At 46.0% G+C, this 24955-nt stretch overlaps 1 protein-coding gene across 2 annotated transcripts; it reads left to right on the top strand.

Annotated features, from left to right (window-relative positions):
• The first annotated feature begins 1091 nt into the window (after nucleotides 1-1091).
• Nucleotides 1092-24170, top strand: LOC142897126 (importin-13-like). Of its 2 annotated transcripts, XM_076039211.1 has the most exons (23): nucleotides 1092-1217; nucleotides 1664-1750; nucleotides 7866-7991; nucleotides 8085-8441; nucleotides 8791-9044; nucleotides 11676-11816; nucleotides 11964-12105; nucleotides 12520-12686; nucleotides 12824-12944; nucleotides 13524-13671; nucleotides 13764-13945; nucleotides 14176-14202; nucleotides 14589-14723; nucleotides 16040-16192; nucleotides 16597-16677; nucleotides 16778-16915; nucleotides 17957-18053; nucleotides 19835-19887; nucleotides 21871-21937; nucleotides 22145-22203; nucleotides 22305-22394; nucleotides 22506-22687; nucleotides 22790-24170. In XM_076039211.1, exons 1-23 carry the CDS (start codon nucleotides 1131-1133, stop codon nucleotides 22884-22886), a joined length of 2991 nt encoding a protein of 996 aa, XP_075895326.1. In that variant the 5' UTR covers nucleotides 1092-1130; the 3' UTR covers nucleotides 22887-24170. The 2 variants fall into 2 exon arrangements, 1 of the variants encoding a protein (XP_075895326.1); XR_012928422.1 differs by lacking the exons at nucleotides 19835-19887; nucleotides 22790-24170 and having other exon boundaries at nucleotides 22506-22555.
• Nucleotides 24171-24955: the final 785 nt, after the last annotated feature.

The following is a 24955-nucleotide window of genomic DNA, read 5'->3' on the forward strand; positions in this document are numbered from 1 at the left end:
CAAAAACTGACACCCACCCAATAGATGTGGGCGGGGGTACCAAGTGGACCAAAACAGCTGGATTCGTTTTCTCTAATCTTTCGCAATCCCAACGCAGGGACGTTTTACATTATTTACTATGTACTTGAGTGATCATATTATTATTATTATTATTATTATTATTATTATTATTATTATTATTATTATTACAGTACATAGTAATAATTATACATTGTTTTACTAACCAACATTTTTTGTTTCAATTATTAGAACTGGACTAAAGCTTCAGCGAGTTACATTACACTACAGTATATGTCGTGAACTTTTGATAATGTCTTGAAGGAGTGCACGTCTTGAGAGATTGACACTAGCAAGCATGACTTTCCTTAACCCGGAAGTTTCTCGTTCACGCGCTGTCATCACTGCAATGCCTTTAAAGTCCCACACGAGTTCGCTGTTGCTCCACAAGACTCCTGCTCACAAATCAAGGCGATGGTTAACGTCGCAGCATTTACATCAATAAATTAAATGAATGCGCAATCATCCCGTTGTTAGTACTGCCGTTCAGTCTCCAGCAAGCGGTTATCAAATTGTTTTATTTTTGGTCTTGCTAAATTGTTGGTTGTCGAGGCTGTGTGTGTAAACGTTATTCGGACAACAGGGTCTTAAAAGCTAAGTGTTCATCAGAAGTTTAACAGATTGTTTGCACAATGTTCCCTCCACAAACGCTCATATTGTATAGCTCTTCATACAATCTCAGCGTGGAATTCCTTGTCAATGCCAAATTTACCCAATGTATTTCAGTGAACTGGGCTAAAGTCATGTTAAATCTAAATAGTACTATAGATAGGCTTTAGTGGTTGGCTTTATGAGAAAGCTTTCAACGTGAGAATGACACTTGGTTTGATAGAAGGGAACGGTGGCGTTCAAACGTTATCAGTGAGATTTCCAAATAATAAATTGCAGGTGGCAAAAACTGAAAAACAAAACAACATTTGACATTTCCATTAATGAATTATCACATGATCGTGTACTTTTGTTTATAATTTGGGTTTCACCTTATTAATTACAACTACATGGGGTATATTGCTATTGTGCGTGTCTTGTATAACAGCTATGCTGTGATTCTTCTATTTCCCCACGGTCCCTAAATGCATCAACGAGCTCCCGGTGACGGCAGAGGGAGAAAAGCGTCAGGAAGCAGCCAGCATCGTCTCATACCATCGCTGGACAGAAAGGTGTGAAAATGCGGGATTTGGAGCCGGACAGATTAGAGACAAAACATTGAGCATGTGCTATATTTATAATAATTTCTGTCTGAAAATGATTGTCTGTTAGTTTCGCCCGGTAAAATTCGACTCTCCAGCGGCGTCCAGTTACATTCATTGCTACGCTAGCTAGTCCGCGCTAGCGTTGTAGCGCTAGCGGTTGCTATAGTACTTCTCTATGGGTTAGCATCTGCTAGCCTGTCCATATGGAGGGCTCGCAATGTTAGCTTGCTGCTTAGCTTCTTCAACACGTCCAGGGTGGTAGCAGCGAATGCTGCGTAACATTATCGTTGTTTAAATTCTTTCTACTGCTAAAATAGTTCAGGACGAATGCAGCGATGGTCATTTGTTTTCAAGGAAAGAAAGACGACAGTCGACTGATAGTGAATCGTTGCTTCCCTCTGATCATTTGACAGCTCCGTGCCAGCGGAGATATGGAGACGTCGGGAAGAATAGTTTCCAGCCCAGATGCACTTGACTTCACGGTGGAAAACGTAGAGAAGGTGAGTTCCGAAACTGTTCCGTCCGTAAGCAGGGAACCGTCAGTGAGCACAACACATTAGGTCGAGTATACATGTGCTTAAGGGAAGCATATGTCCTTAGTCCGATCTGTAGCCACACTTCTCGTTCCATTTAGCCTTCTTAACGATTTTAAGTAGGTAATTATTATTAGGTGAGCTCATTTACTTCCAGATATGTGTGCGTATGAATGAGATGTTACATAAAAATAAGTAAAATTGACCAAATTATAGGAGCAGTGGAGTGGAGCAGTCCCTTGTCATCCCTGGCGTCGTAAAACGCCGTCATTGGTCTTATTTTGTTTTAATGTGCATTGTAAATGCGAGTATGAACGTGCTTGCATTGCCGTCAGGGTTGACTGTTTGTGCCGGGTTGCTGTGCTGCATCTCCCTGCTGGGTTTCCACTGACTGAACTCAAGGGGATGAGACAATGGGGAAGATGGAGGAAGGAGGGTGGGTGGGGTGCCTCTATAAATGCATACGGTCGATTTTGTCTGATGGTTTGAGAGACGAGAGGAATGGAGAGTGTGGCGGGACAGGCTTGACGTATGTGACAGTGCCGCTGAAGAATAGAGGAGGCTGGCAGTGCAACAAGAGATGATGATGAGCGGCTGCTTGGAGGAAGGGAGCGCATTCCCGACGGGGCTGAGCAGGCTCGGTTTGATACGTGTCACCATTAAGGATAAAGAAAATAGACAGCGGTTGCTCACTGCCCCAGTCCCAATCCTGTGAAGAATCTTGTTCATTTAATGATGGCTTCTCCCTGATACACAGTTTCAGATTGCTGGTATTCTGTGAGACATTTATTGATGCATTGTTTCATTGTTATGAACCTAAAAGTGAATTCTTCTATTTTTGTCACGATTTCCTTTTTGTGTTTATCATCTTTTTTATGATTATTAATATTGTTGTTATTCTCTGTCTGTCTGTCATACAGACCATCAGATGTTTATGCACTTATAGTACAGTATAATGTAAGAAGATATTTACTCCTCATCTTCTCCGCCAGTCCGGTCACTGCGAATGCAAACTATCGTCAGATGTCTTGTTTTGTTTCGAAGTAGCTGCTGATATTGCTTTCCCCACAATACACGGTTCTATGGTGGGACAGCGCTGCTTGTTTACATGGTGTTGGAGATGATGGTTCCTGGTCTGGCGATTCTATGGGTGCAATAGAAAGCTCTTTGTGCTCTCTCACTCTCTCTCTCTCTCTCTCGTCTCTGTAAAACAAAGTATCACGCTGTCTGCAATCTTTGTCTAAGGGTGTGTGTGTGAGAGAGAGACGAATAGACGTTTACAGTGCCTTGCATGTCTGTCCTGTTTATGCAATTACCCGCCGCAACTCATCCACAGCAAGCAAGTGCATTTCGATTGAAGTTCTGATTTCTCCATTTGCTCTGACCCTTTGCATTGGCATTCTCTGAAGCAGCCTCGAGACACATCATCACTACTGTAACACTTAACATGCACATCACTGGTTTGTGTTCCTCCTAGAGTCTGCACAAGACTTGACTTCGGCTGCTGGGATTCTAAATGCAAGTCATTCTGAGACTAAGGAGCTGCACTTTGTGGCACCTAAACGCTGGACAGACTCCAGCCTGCCAGCTGCTTCATCGCAGGAAGTAGCAAGTAAAGGTCACTGTGGTGCAGCAGTCATTGGCTCTCCTCCTGCATGTTAAGATGATTGTGGGATGCCGGGTTAGGGCTATCAATAGTTAGCGCGTCCTCCCAGGCTCTTCAGATGACGGCGCTCCCCTCCCCCGTCACCCTGCATGCGGGCAGAAGCCGTGATCGAAATCAGATGGATGGTGAGGAAATTCGAAGCTGCGAATGACGCGTGTCTGATTGATTGGTCCTGTGGTCGCCGCCCCGGGAGACCTAGGATGGTGATGACCAGTTTGCTCTCGTTCAAAAATAACACATTGTCTCAATAAAGGAGCAAATATAAAATTAACACAGTACACAAGTGTCCAACTGTATGCACTTGCTGCTTGTTAGGTTGTTAGATGTTTACGCCGTCGTCACACAGGATGGTTTTATAATTCGGTTGATTCAGCGACACCGCACGATTGGTCATCAGAGTCACATGACATAAACAGTATCTGTTCATGTAACCGGCGGTGAGGCAGTGGGCGCCTGGTTCTTGGCGAGCCGTTAACACTGCAAGATTTGATCGCTACGGGCAACGTGGTACACTTTAATTGTTGATCTTGGCCGGATGCTGTCGACAGCAACCACCCGCACACTCTCCTGCGCAGACCGACTCTTCCTCGGCCTCTTGTTAACCGCCATTCCTCCGCGCATCTCGGATTTGCACGTTCAGAGTGTCGTGTCGGGTCGGGTGAGCAGTGTGACGATGTTTTCAGTGGCCCCAACACAAATATTCCTCACACCCAGCCAGCCAGCCAGCCAGCCAGCCAGCCAGCCCCGGTCCACCCCATCAGTCTGACGCCTGTTGGGAGTGACGGTCTAGTGGGCAGATGGGGCGAAGAAACACATTGATCCTGTGTGCACAGCGATGCCATTACCTGCTGGTGGTGCGTCGGCTGCACTTGCGTCTCATAGCCACGTTTGGGAGAGATTTTTTTTTTTTTTTTTTATGGCTGCCCACGTTCAGAGTCAGAGTCACCCTTATAATCTACAGCATATCCTCTGTACCACAGTTGCCCATTTTATTACTGGAACGCCTTCTTTGGCCTGTTTGTTAATGACTGTATTTCATGGACTTTGCCGCCTTGTTACGGATCGTTTTCACGCTGCAGTGTTTACACTCATACTGAGAAACCTGGATGCTCATGCTAAACATTAGTATCCCAGGTTCTGATTGTTTCCTCTCATTTGCACCGTCAGCTGTGGTGTTTTGTTTTGTTTGTTTTTTTACAGCACAGACCACGGATTGTTGTTGTTGTTTTATTTCAAACTGAGACAAACAAGACCGCTGTGGCTTCCAGATTTAGCACCCGTTATTTGCCAACATCGCATTGTGAAGTTGGCCTGCCCACCTCGTTTTTAATAATGGCAGAGGAGAGCAGCCTCGGATTATAAGCATGACCTCACCTTTGGCTGGCGAGGCTGTGATTGCAAATGTGTTAAACCAGGGAGCGATGGGGAGCCGCAACTAGTGGCTTCACGTCACTGTCATGAAGTTAATTGGTTATTATAGTTTTTACATTATAGTTACAGACATGTTGTGGTGTACTGTCATGTTTGTTTTGCTGATGATATCACTTGGCTCAGGAGGCACGACCATTCCATTTTGTTTTCAGAGATCTTAACGTAGCACGACTGGCAACGTGTGAGAGCAGCTGCTTCCACGTCCACTCTGCCTGACACATTGTCTCCTGCATGTAATATTTAGAGTGTGACTGCAGGGGGGCTGATGACCCTCAGCAGGTCTTCCAAGAACACCCTCAGGTCATGGTGGAGATTGAGGATTGGTAATTTAAGAACTAATAATATATACATATATAATAACAGTACAACTGCAGTTCGTAATTGCATTTTCTCACAGAAGGAAGATGGCTTTTTGTGAGATTAACGCAGCAAAATGAACGACTGTTCCGTATTTTGTGTTTCGATGTAAGGATTGAAATGGACACACACACACACACACACACACACACACACACACACACACACACAGTGTAGTTTTGGTAAAACTGCAAAAGACAATAAAATAAATTATTTCAAATATTTCAACTTTATTTTTCACGAAAAATAGCAAATAAGTGGAACCGAAAGATACTGTAGATCCTCCTTGGGTTTCATAAAGTGACAACATTTACAGTCTTCTTGACCAAACAAAGATGAACCCCTTGGGATTAATAAAGTGAGAATCTCAATTTCAGCAAACTTCACTTGAAAATGAGCAGGTTCTTCATAAACAAAGAAGAAGTTCACTTGTTTACGAATGAAATAAAAACTTACAAACACAAATGAATCCCCCTGTGGATAAAGTGACAGCCTTAACTGTCTTTCACCAAACATCACTTTGAAAATAAAAGGTTTTCTATCATCTTGAACAACTTGTGAATGAAGTGCAAATCTTTCACATTTTGTAAAATAAAGGAGGCGCACAGCCCGGAAGCATGCGAGAGGAAAATCAATGTTAAGATTTTCCTTTTTAATATCGTCTTGACTAATCGTACAGCCCTAGTTCTCTCTCTCTCTCACACACACACACACACACACACACACACACACACACACACACACACACACACACACACTCCCTGTGTTCAGAATGGGCTAAGGAGGGGCCTGCCTTCTGTGAGTGGACTGCGGCAATCATCCGCTGAACTTAAATATTCAGAGCAACAGTGAAATATCACACGCAATCTGGTTTAAGGACACAAACTGCATACATAGTGTCTCAGCAATTCAAATTCACAGCCTCCAACTCAGCCGCAATGATGTGAAAAATGCACTATAATGATTTTATTTCTCATATTTATTAATGGGGCCTATTTCCCGTCAGTAGAGTGCATCGTTAATGACTGAACATGTGAAAAGCCGATGGTTTGTCCCTTTAAAATGGAATTTAACTTTTCAAAAGCGAATTGGTTTAGACTATGGTGTATAATAGATGGACATAAGATCCTGCTTTTCTCTGTAAAAAATTGTTGTACCTCAAATGAGAATATAATTAAGCTGCCTAATTGTTTTTTGTTGTATTTTTCCAAGATCATAGAGGCTCTGGCATTTCTAATATTTCTTTCCTGTTCTAGAAAAAAGGTCTACTTGTGCTGTGTAGACCAAACCCCACCCAACTGCCGGTGACAAGCAGAGAATCTTTTGTTCTGTTTTCTGATGACATGTTAAACACAGGCACGCATGCACGCGCCCACACACACACACACACACACACACACACACACACACACACACACACACACACACACAGGTGCTAAATAAAACGTCACCGGAACCTTTGAACAATCGGCTCATTAGCAGCCAGCCAGCCAGCCATGTTGGGAGGCTGGGACAGCGAGTTCCACACTCGAGACTGAGGCATAATTGCGTTAGAGAAGAGCAGATGGAAGAAGCTCCGCCCGACACTGGGAGGTTCCTCTTTCTCTTTCACAGCCGCATCATTGTGCTCTGCGTGATTCATGGCGGGGCCTTTGACAAGAATCATCAATTAATCTGAGGCAATAAGGTGAAATGTAGATTCATTCTGGCAGTAGACTCCGTGAAAGACGTAAGATGAAACTTGATAGAATTTGTAGGCGAGTGCTTCTGGAGGAGGTGATGTGAGTGAGCTTCAGGGGTGAAGACAAGGAGCAGGAGTTTGCGTTTATACCCGGTATATTCCTGTGTCAGGCACATCATGCTGGACGCTAACGTTTTCAGCTAAGTCAGCAGACTGTTTATTTGTTTCCACTGTATTCCCTCACTCTCTCCTGTCCTTCCTTCACTTTCTCAAGATTACTCAAAGCTCCTGTTTTATTCACGTCGGCGTCATGTGCTGCTTTGCTTCAGAAATGCTAAACGATGCCTTTTTCTAAACACTGGCGTGTCTACACACGTGACGTGCCGCCGAAGCCCAGCTAGTTTGCATTCATTTCTGTTCAAGCTGTGGTCTGAGGAGGAGGATATGCTTTCAAGAATTTACTGTATTTGCTGAATTTACTGAGTAAAAGTGTATTTACCGGAATCACTGAAAACAGACGTGATGGGTTCATGGGCACAGCTGAATTTAAACTCACTGGGTCACTCACACTTCTAACATTAATATAAACAAATTCATTCTCATAATACGATATAAATATTCCAACAGACACCTGCGCTAAAATTTAGATTGGACTCTTAATATTTTAGTAGCACTGACCTAACAGGAAATGGACACTGCAAGGTTTTTGTAAATGTTGTAAACATTCATATTAATCCCTGTATTTAATGTAGTGCAATTTCCTGTCAGTAGTTTTATGATAATTTTGGCCTTTCATTTTTAACACATCGCCATTGTAATGTGTGGAGTGTCGCCGCAAATATTGGTGCTCGGTTCATATATTTTTAAGACGCCTGAATATTTAATGAATTCTTCTCAATTTCCATTTCACTGGTATTCACAGCACTCCCTTTCTTTCTTTCTTTCAGGCTCTACACCAGCTTTATTATGACCCCAACATAGAGAACAAAAACCTGGCCCAGAAATGGCTGATGCAGGCTCAGGTCTCACCTCAGGCTTGGCAGTTCTGCTGGGCCCTGCTGAGCCCCGACAAGGTGCGGTGCACACACGTGGAGTAATGTCGATACGCGCACAGACTTTGAGAAATAAAAAGCCTGAATTCACTTTGGTCATGCGGTCACCCACAGGTCCCAGAGATCCAGTACTTCGGCGCCAACGCGCTCCACACCAAGATCTCTCGCTACTGGTCCGACATCCCCACCGACCAGTACGAGTCCCTGAAGACGCAGCTCTTCTCCCAGATCGCCTGCTTCTCCTCCGGCTCCAAAATGGTGCTCACCCGGCTGTGCGTGGCGCTGGCCTCCCTGGCACTCAACACCATGCCCGAGGCCTGGCCCGACGCCGTGGCCGAGATGGTGCGCGTGTTCCAGGAGGAAGGGGGAGGGGTGGACGGGCGGGCGCGCTGCCTGGCGCTGCTGGAGCTGCTCACCGTGCTGCCTGAGGAGTTCCAGACCACCCGCCTGCCGCAGTACAGGAAAGGACAGGTACCCCCCCCCCCCCCCCTACTGAGCTGCAGGTGGTCACGACCACATTTAATTGGATTTATTTGAGGGTTATTCATAAAGAGGGTTATTTTAGTGGAATAACTGTAAAACTAATAAAACAAACAAACTAAAGAAATTTGTATCGTATCTGACTTACAGGATATGCTTTTATTGTAAAAACCGATTTAACAAATAGAAACTAATAATCAGTATTAGGATTCAAAGTTTATATCTTTTTTATAACTACTGGAAAAAGCATAACTACAAAAAAAACAACAACCATGAATCCACTCATTAAGCAGAGTAGGGCAGCATACAGTCCGAGCCTCATTACCATCCCCCCCTCCAGGTCCGGGTGGCTCTGGGCCGGGAGTGGGGGTGTGTGTGTCCCCTGCTGCAGCAACTGTTGCGAAGGACGGACAGCCCGGGGGCCGTGAAAGCTCGCGTGATGCGCTGCCTGTCATCCTGGGTGCTGCTGGACGTGCCGCTCAGCGAGAGCGAGGGCCTGGTGCAGGACTGCTTCAGTGCGCTGCAGGACCCCGAGCTCTTCGACACGGCTGTGGAGGCCGTCGTCAACGCCATCTCGCAGCCCGATTCCCAAAGGTGCGTAGGCTATGGCTGTGGACAGTGGGTGTGTGTGTGTGGTGGTGGTGGTGGTGGGGGGGGTACACATAAGTAGGCAGGAAACAGACAGAGCATCAGGGGGAAGGATGGAGCCAAGGAGGAGCGGATTGATACAGGGCAAGTTAAGAGCCAGGGGGAGGAGAGCAGCATTTTCTCGCTTGGCTGACGTTGCCATGGCTACAGCGCCGGGTAGAGATGTCATCATGCCTTGGTTGATTCAGATATGGCAGGCACCCATTACCTCCCCTCCCCCCACCTCTCCCCTGGAGAGAGAGGGGTGGGGGGTGTTGGGGTGATGCTGAAAGATTTGAAGGAGGAGAAGAAGGGGAAGGGGTGTGTGTGTGTGTGTGTGTGTGTGTGTGTGTGTGTGTGTGTGTGTGTGTGTGTGTGTGTGTGTGTGTGTGTGATGGGGGGGGGGGGGGGGGGTCATCCTCCCAGTGCTGCTCCTTTATCTGCCCTGGTCGCTGCTGACAAGTCGCTTGTCTCTGGCAGCAGAAGGAAGTTTAATGGAGGAGGGGGGGCGGAGTTGCATAGAGATTAACCCTGTAGAATCACTCACCTCTTGCTTGAGGTCAGTTGTCAGCAGGAGGTGCGTCTCCTCCTCCTCCTCCTCCCCTCCCTTCTGTATCTCTGTTTGCGGCCGCATCACCTGACTTGCTTTTCACCTTTTTTTAGTCCTCCGTCCCACCAGTCGCACGCCCCTCTGCCAACTCCCCGCTCTCTTATTAGTGGTGCCTCCTGTCAACTGTTTGGCCTCCGTCTGCCTTGACAGAGTACTCGATTCTTAAATATATGTTTAAATATTTATGTCGTGTCTCTTGGGCTAAGTTGGATCCTTCCTTTTTCCCATCTGTAAATAATTCTTGCCTGGTTCTTTTATTTGTCCTTTTCAATTTTGCCCTCCGTGTCTTGGTGCTCCTGCCCTCCCCCCCACCCCATCTCAGTGCTCAGCCCTCCTCCCCCCGCCTCTTGTTCTCTCCCTCTGTTTAAACACATTACAGTCAACTCATTTGGGGGAATGCTATTGGTCCAGCTGCATCCTGTTGCCAGGCAACCCATTTCCCCTGTCTGGGAGACTTGCAGTAATTGCAGAGGGGGATCAGAGGTGGGGCGGCGGCGGCGGCGCTGACGCTGGTGGTGGTGGAGGAGGTGGAGGGGGTGCTGGGGTAAAGGAAGAATCGGGAAGCAGGCAGAAAGTGCGTAAAGAGAGAGCAGGAGAGATGAGGACAGACAAGTGTGGGTTAGCGGAGAGGAGACCGCTGCAGACGGCGCCCCCCGGAGGAATTAGCAGAATGTCATGAGGAGTGGGAAGAAGGAGTAGAGGGAAAAAAAAACGAAGCAAAACATCTCCTCGCGCCGTGTCCTCACTTCCGCAGCAGAGTGCATGACCTGCATTTGCAAAAGCGCCTTGTTAAAAATGAATGATCTTCTGAGTGCATGAGTGCAGTCTGCCGTTCTCTCTCTCTCTCTCTCTCTCTCTCTCTCTCTCTCTCTCTCTCTCTCTCTCTCTCTCTCTCTCTCTCCCCCCTATCTCTCTCTCTCTCTCACGCCCACCCACACACACACACACACCCACACACAGAAGGACACAGCCATTCACTTAGAGTAAATTACAGTCGGACCCAGCGGTGCTCTCAGAGTTACTCAGTCAGCCGAATATGCAGGATGTAGGCCAGTACAACACACACACACACACACACACACACACACACACACACACACACACACACACACACACACACTAACAGGTACGTGCCTATCAAATGGAGGCCTTATGCATGCACGTCACATCCCAGCAGGGAGGCGCTCTCTTCAGAGACAGTAAAGTCGTGTGCTACAAAGTTTGGCTTGTGGCTTCATAATGCTGAACTGTAAGTCTGGTTGCTCAGTTTAATGCTCAATAAATCTATTGCTTAAAAGTTCATTTGTGAGCTATATAGGCGTTTTTGCCCATTATTGAAACACACTGGGTTAAAGAAGTTTAAATTGTGAAATTTTGAGTTGATTTTTATTTTCCTCTCCCAGGTCCCTGAGCCTTTTCAACACAACCTTGTTACATCAATGATGACAATTCATCGACCCACAAACACCTCTTTATTAATGTGCACACATTCTGCGTACCGCAGCACCCTGCTGGGAACTGCACACGTGCCACGGTGCAGATTTATAGCAGTGGCACGCATACATAATCTACTCGGTGACATTACAGGCACACACACACACACACACACACACACTTACTGAATGCCCTTCATCTCAAAATGTCAAGCCTTCTCTTACTGTCATTAAGGTTGACAGGAAGACCTTGTCTCATGTAGGCCACATTATGGGCTGCAGTGGGTGTTCCGAGGCGTGCGCCACTGCCTTTATGACTGTGTTTTTGCAAGGGCTCTTACTGTTACCAGAGCGCTGAGGCAGCAGGAAGGCGACAGAATGATAACTGACAGCGGCAGCACAGCTGCTCGGCACCGGCTTTGAACAGATTCTCTGGTTCTCTGATAGATGTGACGCCACGATGTTCCCCTCACGTGTCAAGCGCTGCATTGCTTTCGGAACACACGGCTGCTTTACGCTTTTGACTGCAGTATCTTGTGTCTGTCGATGCTGCAGGTACGTCAACACTCTGCTAAAGCTGGTGCCTCAAGTGCTGGCCCTCCAGGATCAGCTCAGAGAGGCCATCCAGAATGGAGACATGGAGACCTGCCACGGAATCTGCCGCATCACCGTCTCCCTGGGAGAGAACCATTCAAGGTGTGTGTGTGGGCAGTAGGGATGTGTATGTTTCAGCATTTCATTGCTGAAAAGGTCATTCGTGATGAATGATCTTTGCATCTTGACGATGCCAGCTGTGATTTTAAAGACTCTCCATGGTTCTTTCCTCCCTGCCTGTGCTGTCAGGACCCTGCTGGAGCAGGTGGACCACTGGCAGACCTTCCTGGCCCTGGTCAACATGATCATGTTCTGCACGGGCATCCCCGGCCACTACCCTGTCAACGAGACCACCAGCTCACTCACACTCACCTTCTGGTACACTCTACAGGTACAGTAAGACATGAACATATTAATCATCCCTGTATTGCAACGCTCTTGGGTTGTTTGTTTTTCTTCTGGTAAATTCAGCCCTCCAATAAGAAATGACTCATTCCTCAAACTTAGAGTGGTCACTGTTAGATTGGCTAGCAGAGTTTCTACTGCCCCTTGCCTGCTGCAGTTTTGAGCATTAAAGTCTAACAGCTCGCCTCAAAAGCCCCCCCGTCTTCTTCTTTCAAGCATGATTATTAATTTCTTAATTTTGTTTTGCTTTGCAAAGTGTAGTTTGTATGCTGGCTAAATTGCAGCCGGGCTGTTTTCAATCTGGAAAGAAGATTTGTGAACCACAGCTGATTCCCCGATCTCTTCAGTGCTTATAAAAATGATTTTTACCCTCCTTTTCTTGCTGCCTTCCATCCTTTAGGATGAAATAATGTCGTTCGAGAGGAGCAAGCAGGCCGTCTATCTCCAGGTCTACAGGCCCGTGTATTTCCAGCTGGTAGATGTTCTGTTACACAAAGCTCAGTTCCCTTGCGATCAGGAGTACGCGACCTGGTCCTCGGACGAGAAAGAGCTGTTCAGGATCTACAGGTGTGTGTGTGTGTGTGTCTGTAATACACTCAGACCTTATTAGACCATTGTGGACAAAGTAGACAAACCGTCACTGCTCTGTGTCAAGATCGCCTGCCCGTCTAAAGTCGCCTGTCCCCTTGGTTTCTCTCCTCCAGAGTGGACATCTCAGACACACTCATGTACGTGTACGAGATGCTGGGTGCCGAGCTGCTAAGTAATCTGTACGACAAGCTGGGGAGACTGTTGACTAACGCAGAGCAGCCCACATCGTGGCAGGTGGGTGAGATACAAACAAGACGAGCACAAAGGGAACTATTTTCTAGCCTTTGTGTCGTGCACGCAAGCTGTAGCTTTAGAATGTGTCATTCCACATTTGATGAAGCGTTTTTTTGTTTTTTTCCCTGCTTGAGGTGCTTTTGGATTTTGATTCACTCTTTCAACATAACAAGGCTAAAAATAAACTCAAAGTGGGCTGAAGGAGACTTTTAAAGGCCACTTATTGTTAACCACAACAGCGTTATTCGTCACATAGTCAAGTGGACCAGCTTATCATAAATTATTTACCTATAAGTAATTTATAGAAATTCCTAGAAAATGTCTCATTCTGCATTCCTTCTAACTAAACATGGGTGGTGTTGTCACTCACCTCAGTAAGGTAGGAGTGCCCGCTCCCAGAATTTAGTTTCCTAATATCCATGAACTTTATTAACATACTGGAGACAAGTTTTGCTGTTTATGTGCAACACTGAGCCTTTATAATCTGTTCCATGCAAATTTTTCAATCATTTTGTAGTTAACTTGTTACTAAACATGTGCAAATAAGTCATAAACCTCATGGTTTCCCCCCTCCACCAGGACACAGAGGCGTTACTGTATGGCTTCCAGTCAATAGCAGAGACGATAGACGTCAACTACTCGGACGTCATCCCCGGCCTAATAGGACTCATCCCCAGAATCAGCATCAACAACGTCCAGCTGGCTGACACAGTCATGTTCACAATAGGTGAGAACTGTTTCATAGGTAGATGGAAAGAATCGCAACATGTGTCTCCCCCCACCCCCTTTACTCACTCTTCGCTATTCTTCCGCCACCAGGTGCTTTGGCCGAGTGGCTGGCGGACCACCCGGTGATGCTCAGCAGCGTCCTGCCGTTGGTGCTGCAGGCTCTGGGGAACCCAGACCTCTCTGTGTCTTCTGTCTCCACGCTCAAGAAGATTTGCAGGGAGTGCAAGCCTGACCTGGCGCCATATGCATCCAACATAGTAGCTGTGTCCCAGGTATACACGGCTCAAACGAGTGACAGCTATGATCTTAGCCGTTTGCCTTCTACTGTTCACAATGTTGGATTTGTAGACTTTCTTTCTTGTCTCCTGCTTGACTAAAATAATTTCTACCCTTTGAAGTTGCCATCGTTGCTCTTTTTGATGCTAATTTTGGTTCTGTATAGTTGTGCTCAAACGTAAATAGAACTGTCAATCTGATTCTGTGATTCTTTTTTCCTCTCTAGGAGGTGCTGCTAAAGCAGATCCACAAGGTCAGTGTGCGCTTTGACTGTCACTTTGTCCTTTGTGCCATTTGGAATAAGAACACAGCGAGAGTTGCATAACACGCGGATCCATTTGTAGAGTAAAGCGTTAGAATGTTTAGTTTTGTCCAAAGCCTGGTAAATGAGTTTTAGCAGCACATAATGCTGACAGTGTAAATCACAACAGTCTTAAGCAGTCCAGATGGAGAGCATAGAATAGCAGTGTGAAGACAAAAACAGGGCATACAGAAACATTTCTCATCCACATGACTGTGTGTTTACATTATTCAAGCACTGAATTTGATCTTAAATCGAGGACTTTCGTGCTTTGTTTTTATATGTTTCTATCTTTGAACACACAAGGCCTAAACTTGCAATCGTCCTGTCGCCTCCAGACGAGTCAGTGTATGTGGCTGATGCAGGCGCTGGGCTTCCTACTGTCCGCTCTCCCCGTGGAGGACATATTAAGAAATCTCCACTCTCTCATCACGCCCTACATTCAGCAGCTGGAGAAGCTGGCCGAAGAAACGGTACGTAGCCCATCCTGTGGGCAGCAAGTACACACACACACACACACACACACACACACACACACACACACACACACACACACACACACACACACACTTGGGCGCTGGACTTTAGCCAATAGGAACAGGCCCTGTGTCTGTATGGTGTCACAGCGCTTGAACATTTCTCTGTGGGACCAGATTGGATTTGACCCCCGCACTACAGGCTAGTGAGTCATATGGAAGTAGCAAATGCATTCTCTCACTTGCATGCGCGTGCGCACACACACACACACACACACACACACACACACACACACACACACACACACACACACACACACACTAGCCCACCACAGCGAGAGGAGAGTCCATCTGGCCATGTATAAAGGTGCCGACAGAGACTCACTCCGAGCCGGTCGTGCTTCGTCATGCCCGGCATTTCAATTGGATTCTTACACTGTTTATTTGTGCTCCATGTTCTACACTCAGTAAATATCTCTGACAGGAGAGGGCTTTTTATTTCCGCCGCCGTGTCTCTCGCTCTGTCTCCATCCCGTCCCGAGTGCCGTCTCTCTCTTTATTGCAAGCTGTCTTCTGTGTGGTGACATCAGACTAAGAAATCAGGTTTAGTGGCTGAAGCAGGACAAATAGTGGCCCCTAGTGGGGAGGCCTGCGGGTAACGTTACCTTGGAGAGAATGACCTTAAGGTCTGACCACAAGTATAGGATGGTGAAGTCATCTCGACTGCGCTTTAATGACAGTGTGTTTGAAAGTGTTGAAATGACAACGTTTAAAGTGTTTGTGGTGTTGTGAGATAGCAGCAGCCCAGTAAAGGGGGGGCTGGATGTTGAAAAAAGGCTGAGGGGTGCGACTGCAGAAGTCAGCATCAGTCTTTTGACTCAATTCCATCACCATGGAGACAGGGATGATTAATCTGCCTGTGTGTGTGCCTGTGTGTGTGTGTGCCTGTGTGCCTGTGTGCCTTCTATCTGACATGTTGACGTTGTTTATCACTGATTCAGTTGCTCTGAATTGATCAGAATTGAATTTTTGTTGTAGCGACTGTCGTTCAAATGTTCGAATCATAACAAATTGCATCTCTGTATCTCTGTATTCATTTTTATCTTACAACAAATGTATCATTTTCTTCTTTGGCTAACGTGTCCATTTGAACCTTTAAAAGAAAAGAAAAACTTACTATATCTTAACACACTCATGACTTATTTGTCCTGTTGTGTCGTTTTCCAAGTGAGTCATTATGAGCCAGATGGACAGTGAGTTCAGAAATATAGAATAATGTTCTTTTTTTGTTGTCTTGATGTATTTGTGTGCAGCCCAATCCCTCCAACAAGTTAGCAATCATCCACATCCTGGGGCTGCTGTCCAACCTCTTCACCACGCTGGACATCAGCAACCAGGACGACGAGTCAGGGGACGGCCCGGCGGCACCTGTCAAAACAGCCCCGCCTCCAACCGGACCCAACCCAGTCAGTATCCTCACTGAGTCGCCATCACCGGGGGTTCGCCAGTAGGATGAATACATGTCCCTCCACTAGCAGAGTCACTGTGTGCCTTAGACTGTTAGGAATGTAGCCAGCAAAGTAAAGATGGCTTTTATATTCCATCCTTATGTGGTTTGGTCTTCTGGAAAGACTCTGGAGCCCAACAGCCCAACCCCTCTCTCACCCTGCAGTCTTCACAGACAGATCTGCCGCGGCTGGTCGGAGGCAGTGGAGCATAGCCAGGGGCAAACTTTGACGCTGCCGCTCAACCATAGCGAATTACCCACAAGCTCATGCATGAATTGCCAGTTCTCCTTTTTCTGCCGCTTGCGTTTGTCTTCCCCGTCTCTGCTCTTTCTCAAGACAAAGTGGCACTGTGTGGTTTGCAGGTGGTGGTGGTTCTGCAGCAGGTGTTTGCTCTCATCCAGGCCGTTCTCAGCAAATGGCTCAACGACTCTCAGGTGGTGGAGGTGAGTTTGCGCGGCGTCCGCTGCTACAAGAGGCCGTTAGCTCAGGCAGATCGAGTACGACGACGACGATGACACGTTGCGATCTGGTGTCCTCCTCCAGGCGGTGTGCGCCATCTTCGAAAAGTCCGTCAAGACGCTGCTCCACGACTTCGCCCCCATGGTGTCTCAGCTGAGCGAGATGCTCGGGCAGATGTACAGCACGATTCCACAGGCCTCCGCCCTCGACCTCACGCGACAGGTACACACACACACACACACACACACACACACACACACACTGAAAACAGTGTTGTTGGAGTTTTTGTCTTCCCACAATCAGTGTTGGCGAGTAATCTATTACTTAGTGATCCACTATTGTAATTAAACTACTTTTTTAGTTACAGAGTAATGTAACTCTAGCAAAAATGTTAATGATATCATAATTACTTTATCAAGTTACAATTCCATTACTTTTCTGAAATATTTTGCGAGCTAAAAATGTCTCATTATCCACAAAATGTCTGAAATTTAGAAAAACCACCGAAAACAACGATGTCGCAGGTTGATGATGCAGCCGTGTATGCAACGCCATTGATATGCGACGACGCACCAAAACAAGCATGGCGGCGGCTGAAGAAAAAACAGTGATTGTGTTTGATAGCTGGAAATACAAACATTATATTGAGTTAATCTCGTCTAAATCATCGTCTAATCTCGTGGTTTGTTGTGCGTTATGTGCAGGAAACAAGACGTTCTCAACTGTTACTTTGTCTTTTTTAAACTAAAGTAATTAGTAATTGATTACTCATGAAAAAAAGTAGTTAAATAAATAATTAGATTACTTTTAAAGGAGTAATCAGTAGTTGGATTACTTTTATGCAGTAATCCCAACAGCACTGCCCACAATCATATAATCAATCAAACTAAAAGGAACAAAACAGATGGTGTGCTGACAAGTGCAGCCGGTGTACGTGCTTCTACCGGCTGCACTTGTCTGAAACAGTAAAGAGTGCAGCACACAGCACACAGCAACATTTAAGCATGGCTTTTTTTACTTGTCTTTTCTTGCCAGAGAACGTAGCAACCAAAAGCCCACTTTTGCACTATGGAAACAAATACTAGGTTTCTCCGCTATTCAGACTCTTAATGAGGCCGCTATTATAAACCGAAATCCAACATTGATCTTGTGGCTGTGACGCACATAGGCTGAAGGTCACCGAAAGTTTCCTCTTTTCCTTCTAATGAGCCGACTTCTTCCTCCGACACCGTCAGTGTCTGATGTGACGTCCTGCTGTTTCAGATGGTGCATATCTTTGCCAGCGAGACGGACCACTTCCCGCCCATCAAGGCCCTGTTTGAACTGGTTACCTCGGTAACACTGTCCATCTTCCAGCAAGGTAGGGGGTGCGGCATGGGTGGATGTGTGAACGTTGCTTAACGTGTCTGCTCAGCTACAACCGCGCTTCAGTTTGTGTGTCATGTAAGGTGCATAAGTGAAAATGTGGAAACGATCTGCGAACGCAGCAAAGAAAAAAACGTCCTCAAATGTTGCACGCCGCAGTGACATGTTCCCTCGTTCCATACCGAGCATTTGCAGGTTCAGGAAATGAAAAAGCTCGAGATACAAAGGGCAGAATGCACGAAGGTCAGAGGTCATCCTCTGACCAAACCTTTATGTGTTTGCTTTCATTACTCATTAATACAGTTGCCTCCAACTGGCTTAACAAATTCCAAACCGACTGCTTGAATGAGAGGATTTACAGAGATTATAACTCTTGATTCAAACAATACAATTGTTTACATTCACCAAACACATTTGCCTGTTACTTTATATTTCCTACCTTTTTAGTAATATTTCCTATTTACATGCTGGTTGTTAATTATTTTGTCAACTAGTCCGAGTGCTTCCAGAATTGGGTTAAGGTTTCCACTCAACAACAGACAAATAATAATAATTTAAAAAAATGATTTATATTTTGGTCAGAGCAACTCGTGCCCGCTCCGCCCGCTGCTCCCCCCTCCCCCATTGTGTTATCTCCTTTCTTTTTTCTTTTTTTTTGCTCTCCTGCTTTGACAGTTTCAGTGATGGCTGCCTCACCTCCCGCCTTTTTCTACACTTTCCTCTGAAGCAAGTGCCTTTCAGTAGACGGCATCAGTGCAGCATGCTGTTGCAGCACAGGGATCAGGGCTGTAGCGTTTTTCAATCGGCTGACGCGTTAGCAGAGCGGGGTGGGTCGGCTCAGGGCGACTGCAGCCTCTGCAGGTGTGGTGGCTCTCCAATGATAAGTTCTGCATTCACTCCTGGGGTTGCGTGTGTGTGGACAAGGGGAAACTAGTTTGGAGTCTGGGAACAACTAAAGCTGGGCGCTCACTACAGGCATTTTCTTCCAAGCTTGACACTGGAGTCCATCCAACGTCAAGCCGAAGTGGAAAGAGAAAAGCCAATTGTCGGGAATCCTTAGCGTTGATGCGCCATCATTGCAGATGTTTCCAGGGAGGAGCATGCATTTAAATGCGAACATTAGCAATTGGCAACAGTTTAAAAATGACCTGTAGTCTGTGTCCAGCCGACGGGAGGTGGTGGGACCAGATTTGATATTAGAGTGGGATTCACACTGGTGGATACGGGTTTGATTCCTGAAATGGGTTTATTGATCAGCCCTGAACAGACCCTCTGAGGACACCCGCCCACCCCACGACACCCCAGCATGACGTTTCATCAGGTCAGCTGCAGTGGTGCACCGTGGTGGTGGTGGAGGTAAATCAGGGGTCCATTCAGTGTTTGATGCCTCTTTTTCTCCAAACAGTAACAGAGGTGCCTCCTTGGGTTCCCACTCCAAACCCACTTTTCTTTGTTTTAGGTTTATTCCTTTTTTTTTCTCGTTACTTCTTTCTGTTTTATCTCTCCAAACAGACCCATGTCTTCGTCCTCAGCCTGTGTTTTTTTGTTTGTTTTGTTTTTGGTTGGTCTGTTCTTTCAAGACTCTGCCAAAGCTTCATATGCTCCCTCCCCACCCCCTTCTACCCCTTCGTTCCTTACTCACGTGTGAATTATTTCAATGAGATATTTTTGAGTTCTCTTTAATTTCCACATGACTGTTGAATCTGTTCAGTTGCTGTTTGTATATTATTCTTATTCTCTTATGATTTGTTAAGTTTCATCTTTATTATATTTTAGGACCCAGGGATCATCCTGATATTGTTGATTCATTTATGCAACTCCAAGCTCAGGTGTGTTTTTGGTTTCTTATTTCATTCACTTTGGGTTTCTCTCTCCTTCTTCTCCTCCTCCTTCTCTTCTTCTTCTTCTTCTTCTTCTTCTTCTTCTTCTTCTTCTTCCACTTCTCGTTTCTTCCTGTTCTGTTCTTTGCTGCCTCTCTCTCCTCTCTCCTCTGTTTCTCTCTCTGACTGGGCCTCAAGTGTCCCATCGTACAGGCTGGGCAGACGAATGCAACGTGAGAGGAATGTTTGAAAACGAGACGTCCCGTCTCTCATCAAACGCCTCTGATTCTAACAGTCACCTCAGGGTGTGAACAGCATGCAGGGAGGACAGGATCCATCAGAGAAACCAAAAACGTTTTGTAAAAAGGCCCCTATTCAGTATGTTGAGCAATCTGGCAGTTATCATTAATGAATCCAATTGTGGCAATTTTGAAACTGCCTGTAATTTAAAACCGGTTTGATTGGGTGTCATGGACGTAACACTTTGTCCAGGGCTGTAAACACGTGAAAGTCTCCGCTGTTGCAGAAGGAAGAAAAAAAAATCAAGCAACTGATTAAATGAACTTATGCCAATTAAATCCTCTAATTTCCTGGCTTGCCAGGCTCCTTGATGATGTCACATAAGAGTAGACCATTAAAGTGGAGGATGGAAGCGTAGGATGTGCAGCCTGGACCTCCGTCGGTGTGATGGAGAGTGAAGCTGAGCGCAGCTGAGTGCTCCACTTGACAACCAGTAGCTGTTACATGACATTATTTTCAATTGGAAATAATGACGGCTGCGCTGCCGACTAATGTTTAGAACATTTACCAGCCGGCTTCTGGGAATATTGCTGCCGGAGGAGTAAACAGGTTCACAGCCGTCATGTTGCATCCACCGACAGTTGCAGTTTTTTTCTAGAAACATTTTTACAACATCAGTGAGGTTCTGTACGGGGGAACCTGTCAGGAGAGATTCGGCTTCTTCACTTTAGTTCACTTTTAGCAGAAGGTCGCAAAGGGCACAGATACCTCACTGTTCTGTTTTCTTAAATAATGAATGGTGTGAGGCTGCTCCACCGGAGTCGGAACATAACAAAGATGTAAAATTCAGTGTCATTTTGGACTGTTTTTATTACAAAATGAAGTTCAGGGCAGAGTCGCCCTTTGTGAACGCTTCGTCATCGTTAAAGCTGCAGATGAGAGTTTGCCACTGACGCAGATCTCAAGAGGAGGTGATGTAATGCGTCAGTGTGTGCTGTGCTCCCAGGTGACTGCTTAGTCTCTGAGCTTGCGCCTCCTCTGAAGTCATTCCAGCCCAGAGCCAATCAAAGCCCCAGTGAATTAATATTCAGCTAATATTAATCAGTTCAGACAAATTGGCTGATGGCTCTCCTGTTTTATATTTTTGTCCTTCGTCTTCATTTTCCTTCCTTTTTTTTTGTTTTTTCTATCTTTGGATAGATCTGACCTTCATCTCTCTCCCTCTCCCTCTCTCCTCTCCTCCATCCTAAATGAGTTCATTATTACGAGATGAGTTGTGTTTCTCTTTATCTGCGCATATAATTACTTACACACTTCTGTTGCATATCCAGTCCAGTCGATCAAAAACATGGGAGTAAAAAACAACACGTAATGTCTCCAAAATAATAGATTTTTCATGTAACAAAACCGTCATTGCCTTTAGTTTTACTTAAGTTCCTAATGATTTCAAAGTTTGCGTTTTTGAAATTTGTTTATTACACCTACTGATTTCGACACTGGAGCATCTCTGTGTGAGTTCAGACGTAGTTTTTTTCCCCCCCTGTGGAGTCAGAGAGACTCACTCGTAGCCTGGTAGCAGATCTGCTCTCAGCGCCTATTTGTTCTGCCGCCGGATCCAGCTACCAGGCTGCGTGGTCGTGCTGCTTATCAGTATTTTCAAGGAGCTTATGCAGCGAAATGTGGTGAGGCAGTAACGATTTGGGTCGGGCAGACGGAAACATGCTCTGTTTAATGCCTTTATCTGCGTCTTAGGCCCTCAAACGGAAGCCCGATCTGTTCTTGTCCGACAGCCTCGATGTGAAAGCAGTGTTCCATTGTGGTAAGGCTGCACTCTGTTGACAAAAAGCAAACACACACACACACATCCCACATTGCTCTTGGTGTTTTTGTTTTTTCTTTTAACTTTCATTGGAATATGTGCCTGTCACTCCCACTTAGTCCAAACTGTAAATGTTTGATGCCTCTCGTCAGAAGCTTATTTGACTTGACGTTTTTTTTGTTTTTTGTTTTTCCTTTCCACTTTTAGGAGTTCTGTCGCTGAAATTTCCTGAGGCCCCTACGGTCAAGTCAACATGCTTGTACTTTGTAAGCACAGACTACCTAATATTGTTTGGGAATTACGGATAAGTTGAGTCGTCGTTGTTGTTTTTTTAAACCTGCTCATTATTTCTGCTCGCCCTTCACAGACTGAGCTGCTACCTCACTGCTCTGACGTTCCTCCGTTGGCCCAAGTGGTGCAGCAGGATGGCAAGCTGCTGGTCCAGGCCCTCCTGGAGGTGGGAAGCGACACGCTTATTTTTTTATTTTTCATTATTTCTTCAACAACGCACCTCCCTGAATCGTTGGCCCCGCCCTTCGTCACATTTCTCCTCGTGTTCTCCACGCAGGGCATTGGGGGCGCAGCCTCCCGGAACCTGATGGAGCATTACGCAGAGGTGCTGTTCAGCCTCAACAAGAACTGCTTCACGCTCCTGGTGGTGTGGCTGAAGGAGGCGCTGCAGCCTCCCGGCTTCCCGTCGTCTCGGATCACAGACGAACAGAAGGCAAACTTTTCCAGTCAGATTCTCAGGTAAGCCTGTTTTTTTTTTTGTTTAGTTCCAATGCTAGTTGTTGTCATTTTTTGTAATATCCTCTCGTGTTTGTCTTCTTCGCCAATTGCTCCCTCGTGCAGAGAGCGGGTCAACAAGCGGCGTATGAAGGAGATCGTGAAGGAGTTTACGCTACTGTGCCGAGGGCTTCACGGCACAGAGTATGCCGCCGAATACTGAGCGGGTCGGGTCACCCATCCTCGAGCGCACGACAGCCAGACGCCACAAACCAAAACGATAACACGCTCACAAGCCGCCCCATCGATGAAGACACCACAAAGTGATTGTAACGACGAACCCGCCCATCCGGTCACGCAACAAGGGAGCCTGCCATTGGTTGAAAGGACAAATTGTGAATCCCAGGAGGCTTTAAAGGGAAGCTGCCTTCCTTGCTTCCCCATTTTCTCTCCGTGAATAAGATTGCTTCCTTTCTCTTTCTCCCTCTTCACCTGTCCTCTGATTCAATTCAAAGGTCTTTTCTTTTGAAAAGCTTCAAAAAAAAAAAAAAAAAAAAGAGAGAACGCCACTGCAGGCACGCTGCCGCTCTCTCTCTCGGTCTCTCACTCTCACTCTCACTCTCACTCTCACTCTCTCTCTCCTTTTTGCCTCTTCCTCTCTCTTGCTCTGCCTTTCTTGAATCTTTTCCCCTGTGGTTTCTAGGCTGTCTCCTGGTGATTAGCATCCAATATGAAATGGTAGTGGTATTGTACGTAGACATTATTCTGAACAAACAAAAAAAATTATGTATATGTATACACATATAGAATTATGGTTGTCATCAGTCCTGCTGCTGCTAAAGGAAAAGAGAAGAGGACCAACGTCAGGAGGGGATTCTGCAGGAAACATGACATTCAAATGATTATATACACTCCCACTCATGCCCACGTGATTTCTGCATTTGCCAATTTATGATGTTCTTTTTTAAAATTTGTCCTTTTTTTTTTTAAATGTTACATTGCCTGCACTGGGGGTATGAGTGGAAGTCACACCAAAAACAAAAACTCCTAACAGGACTGAACATAATCTGCTCCCTTGCCAAACGCTCTGTGTTGCAGGGCAGTACCTCATGTACATATAGTCCCAGATGGTCACACTGCAGGCCCCTCAGGGTGCAGGAAGTGGGTTTTTATGCATCGGCCCCTTAGATGAAGAGCTACTAAAGCTGGGAAGGCAGTGAGCAGGAGCCACGTCAGGGGACAAAAGCAAGAGAGAGTTTATAAATCCCGATGGAGGACTGCTTAGTGACAGTAATTGTGCAAAAATATTAATCAAGTTGTGCGTATTAACAGTTAGCGCTCAAACACTTTGTATTTAAGTGTATGCGTGTTCATACCTGCGTGTATGAAAGGTTGTGAGTGCGCGCGCGCGCTCAGTTGTATCTTTTACCCTCTTGTTCAGTGCACTTATATTGGACCTACAGAACACATCCACAACCTCTGAACTTCCTTTTTTTTTTTTTTTTTTTTTTAAACAAAGAGCCTGATCCCTTCTCTTCACGTCACAGTCATCCAGACTGACCAGCATGTCCCAGTTCAACACATACACACAAGTCACAGACTCTTAAAAACCTCCACATCCTCCTCCGCAGCCTGCCGCTGGCTATGACGGCGGGCCGCGCTCACCTGTCACAGACACCATCCACTACTTTTATTTTATTATTTTTTTCAAAAACAAAGAAAGAAACCAAAACACTTAGGAGTGAGCGTCCTTATCATCCTATGTGGGCGCTGCCTTGGAGAGAACCGAGAAGGATTGAAGTTCAGGAACCAGACTTGCGATCTCTGAGACCAAGCTGTTTAGCGTGTGCAGCAGGAGTTAGCAGGCAGGCTGCTCATATGTCGTCATGCCAGGGACGTTTTCGGCGAAAGTGGTGTGACGAACCCGGACCGGTTGACATCTGTTAGCGCTCAGCATCGAAATGTACTTTGTGGTCTCTAAAGAACTTTATATCTCAGTCTAATCCTTCTGTCTTATCCGAGGTGCCTGCAGACATGTAGCATGTATGTGTTTCGTGGGGTGGGAGTCCGGGGGGTCCGGGACAAACATTTTAGTAAATGAGCCGCTGCAGAAAGGTGTGATTTTTTTTTTAGGCCGTGACCCGAGAGGGGGCGAAAGTGCACCACCTATGGGTCCAAAATGAACTGTGAAAATATGGACGTTAAACACTGATCCCAGGTCTGTATTGTGGTCTTATTTCTGGAATTGAACATGTAAAACAATGTTTGTCACAGTTTATTGCAAGAGTAGAT

Source organism: Nelusetta ayraudi, unplaced genomic scaffold (genome assembly GCF_046127955.1).
Source record: "Nelusetta ayraudi isolate G7.1 ecotype Tasmania unplaced genomic scaffold, CSIRO-AGI_Nayr_v1 ptg000059l, whole genome shotgun sequence".
NCBI lineage: Eukaryota > Metazoa > Chordata > Actinopteri > Tetraodontiformes > Monacanthidae > Nelusetta > Nelusetta ayraudi.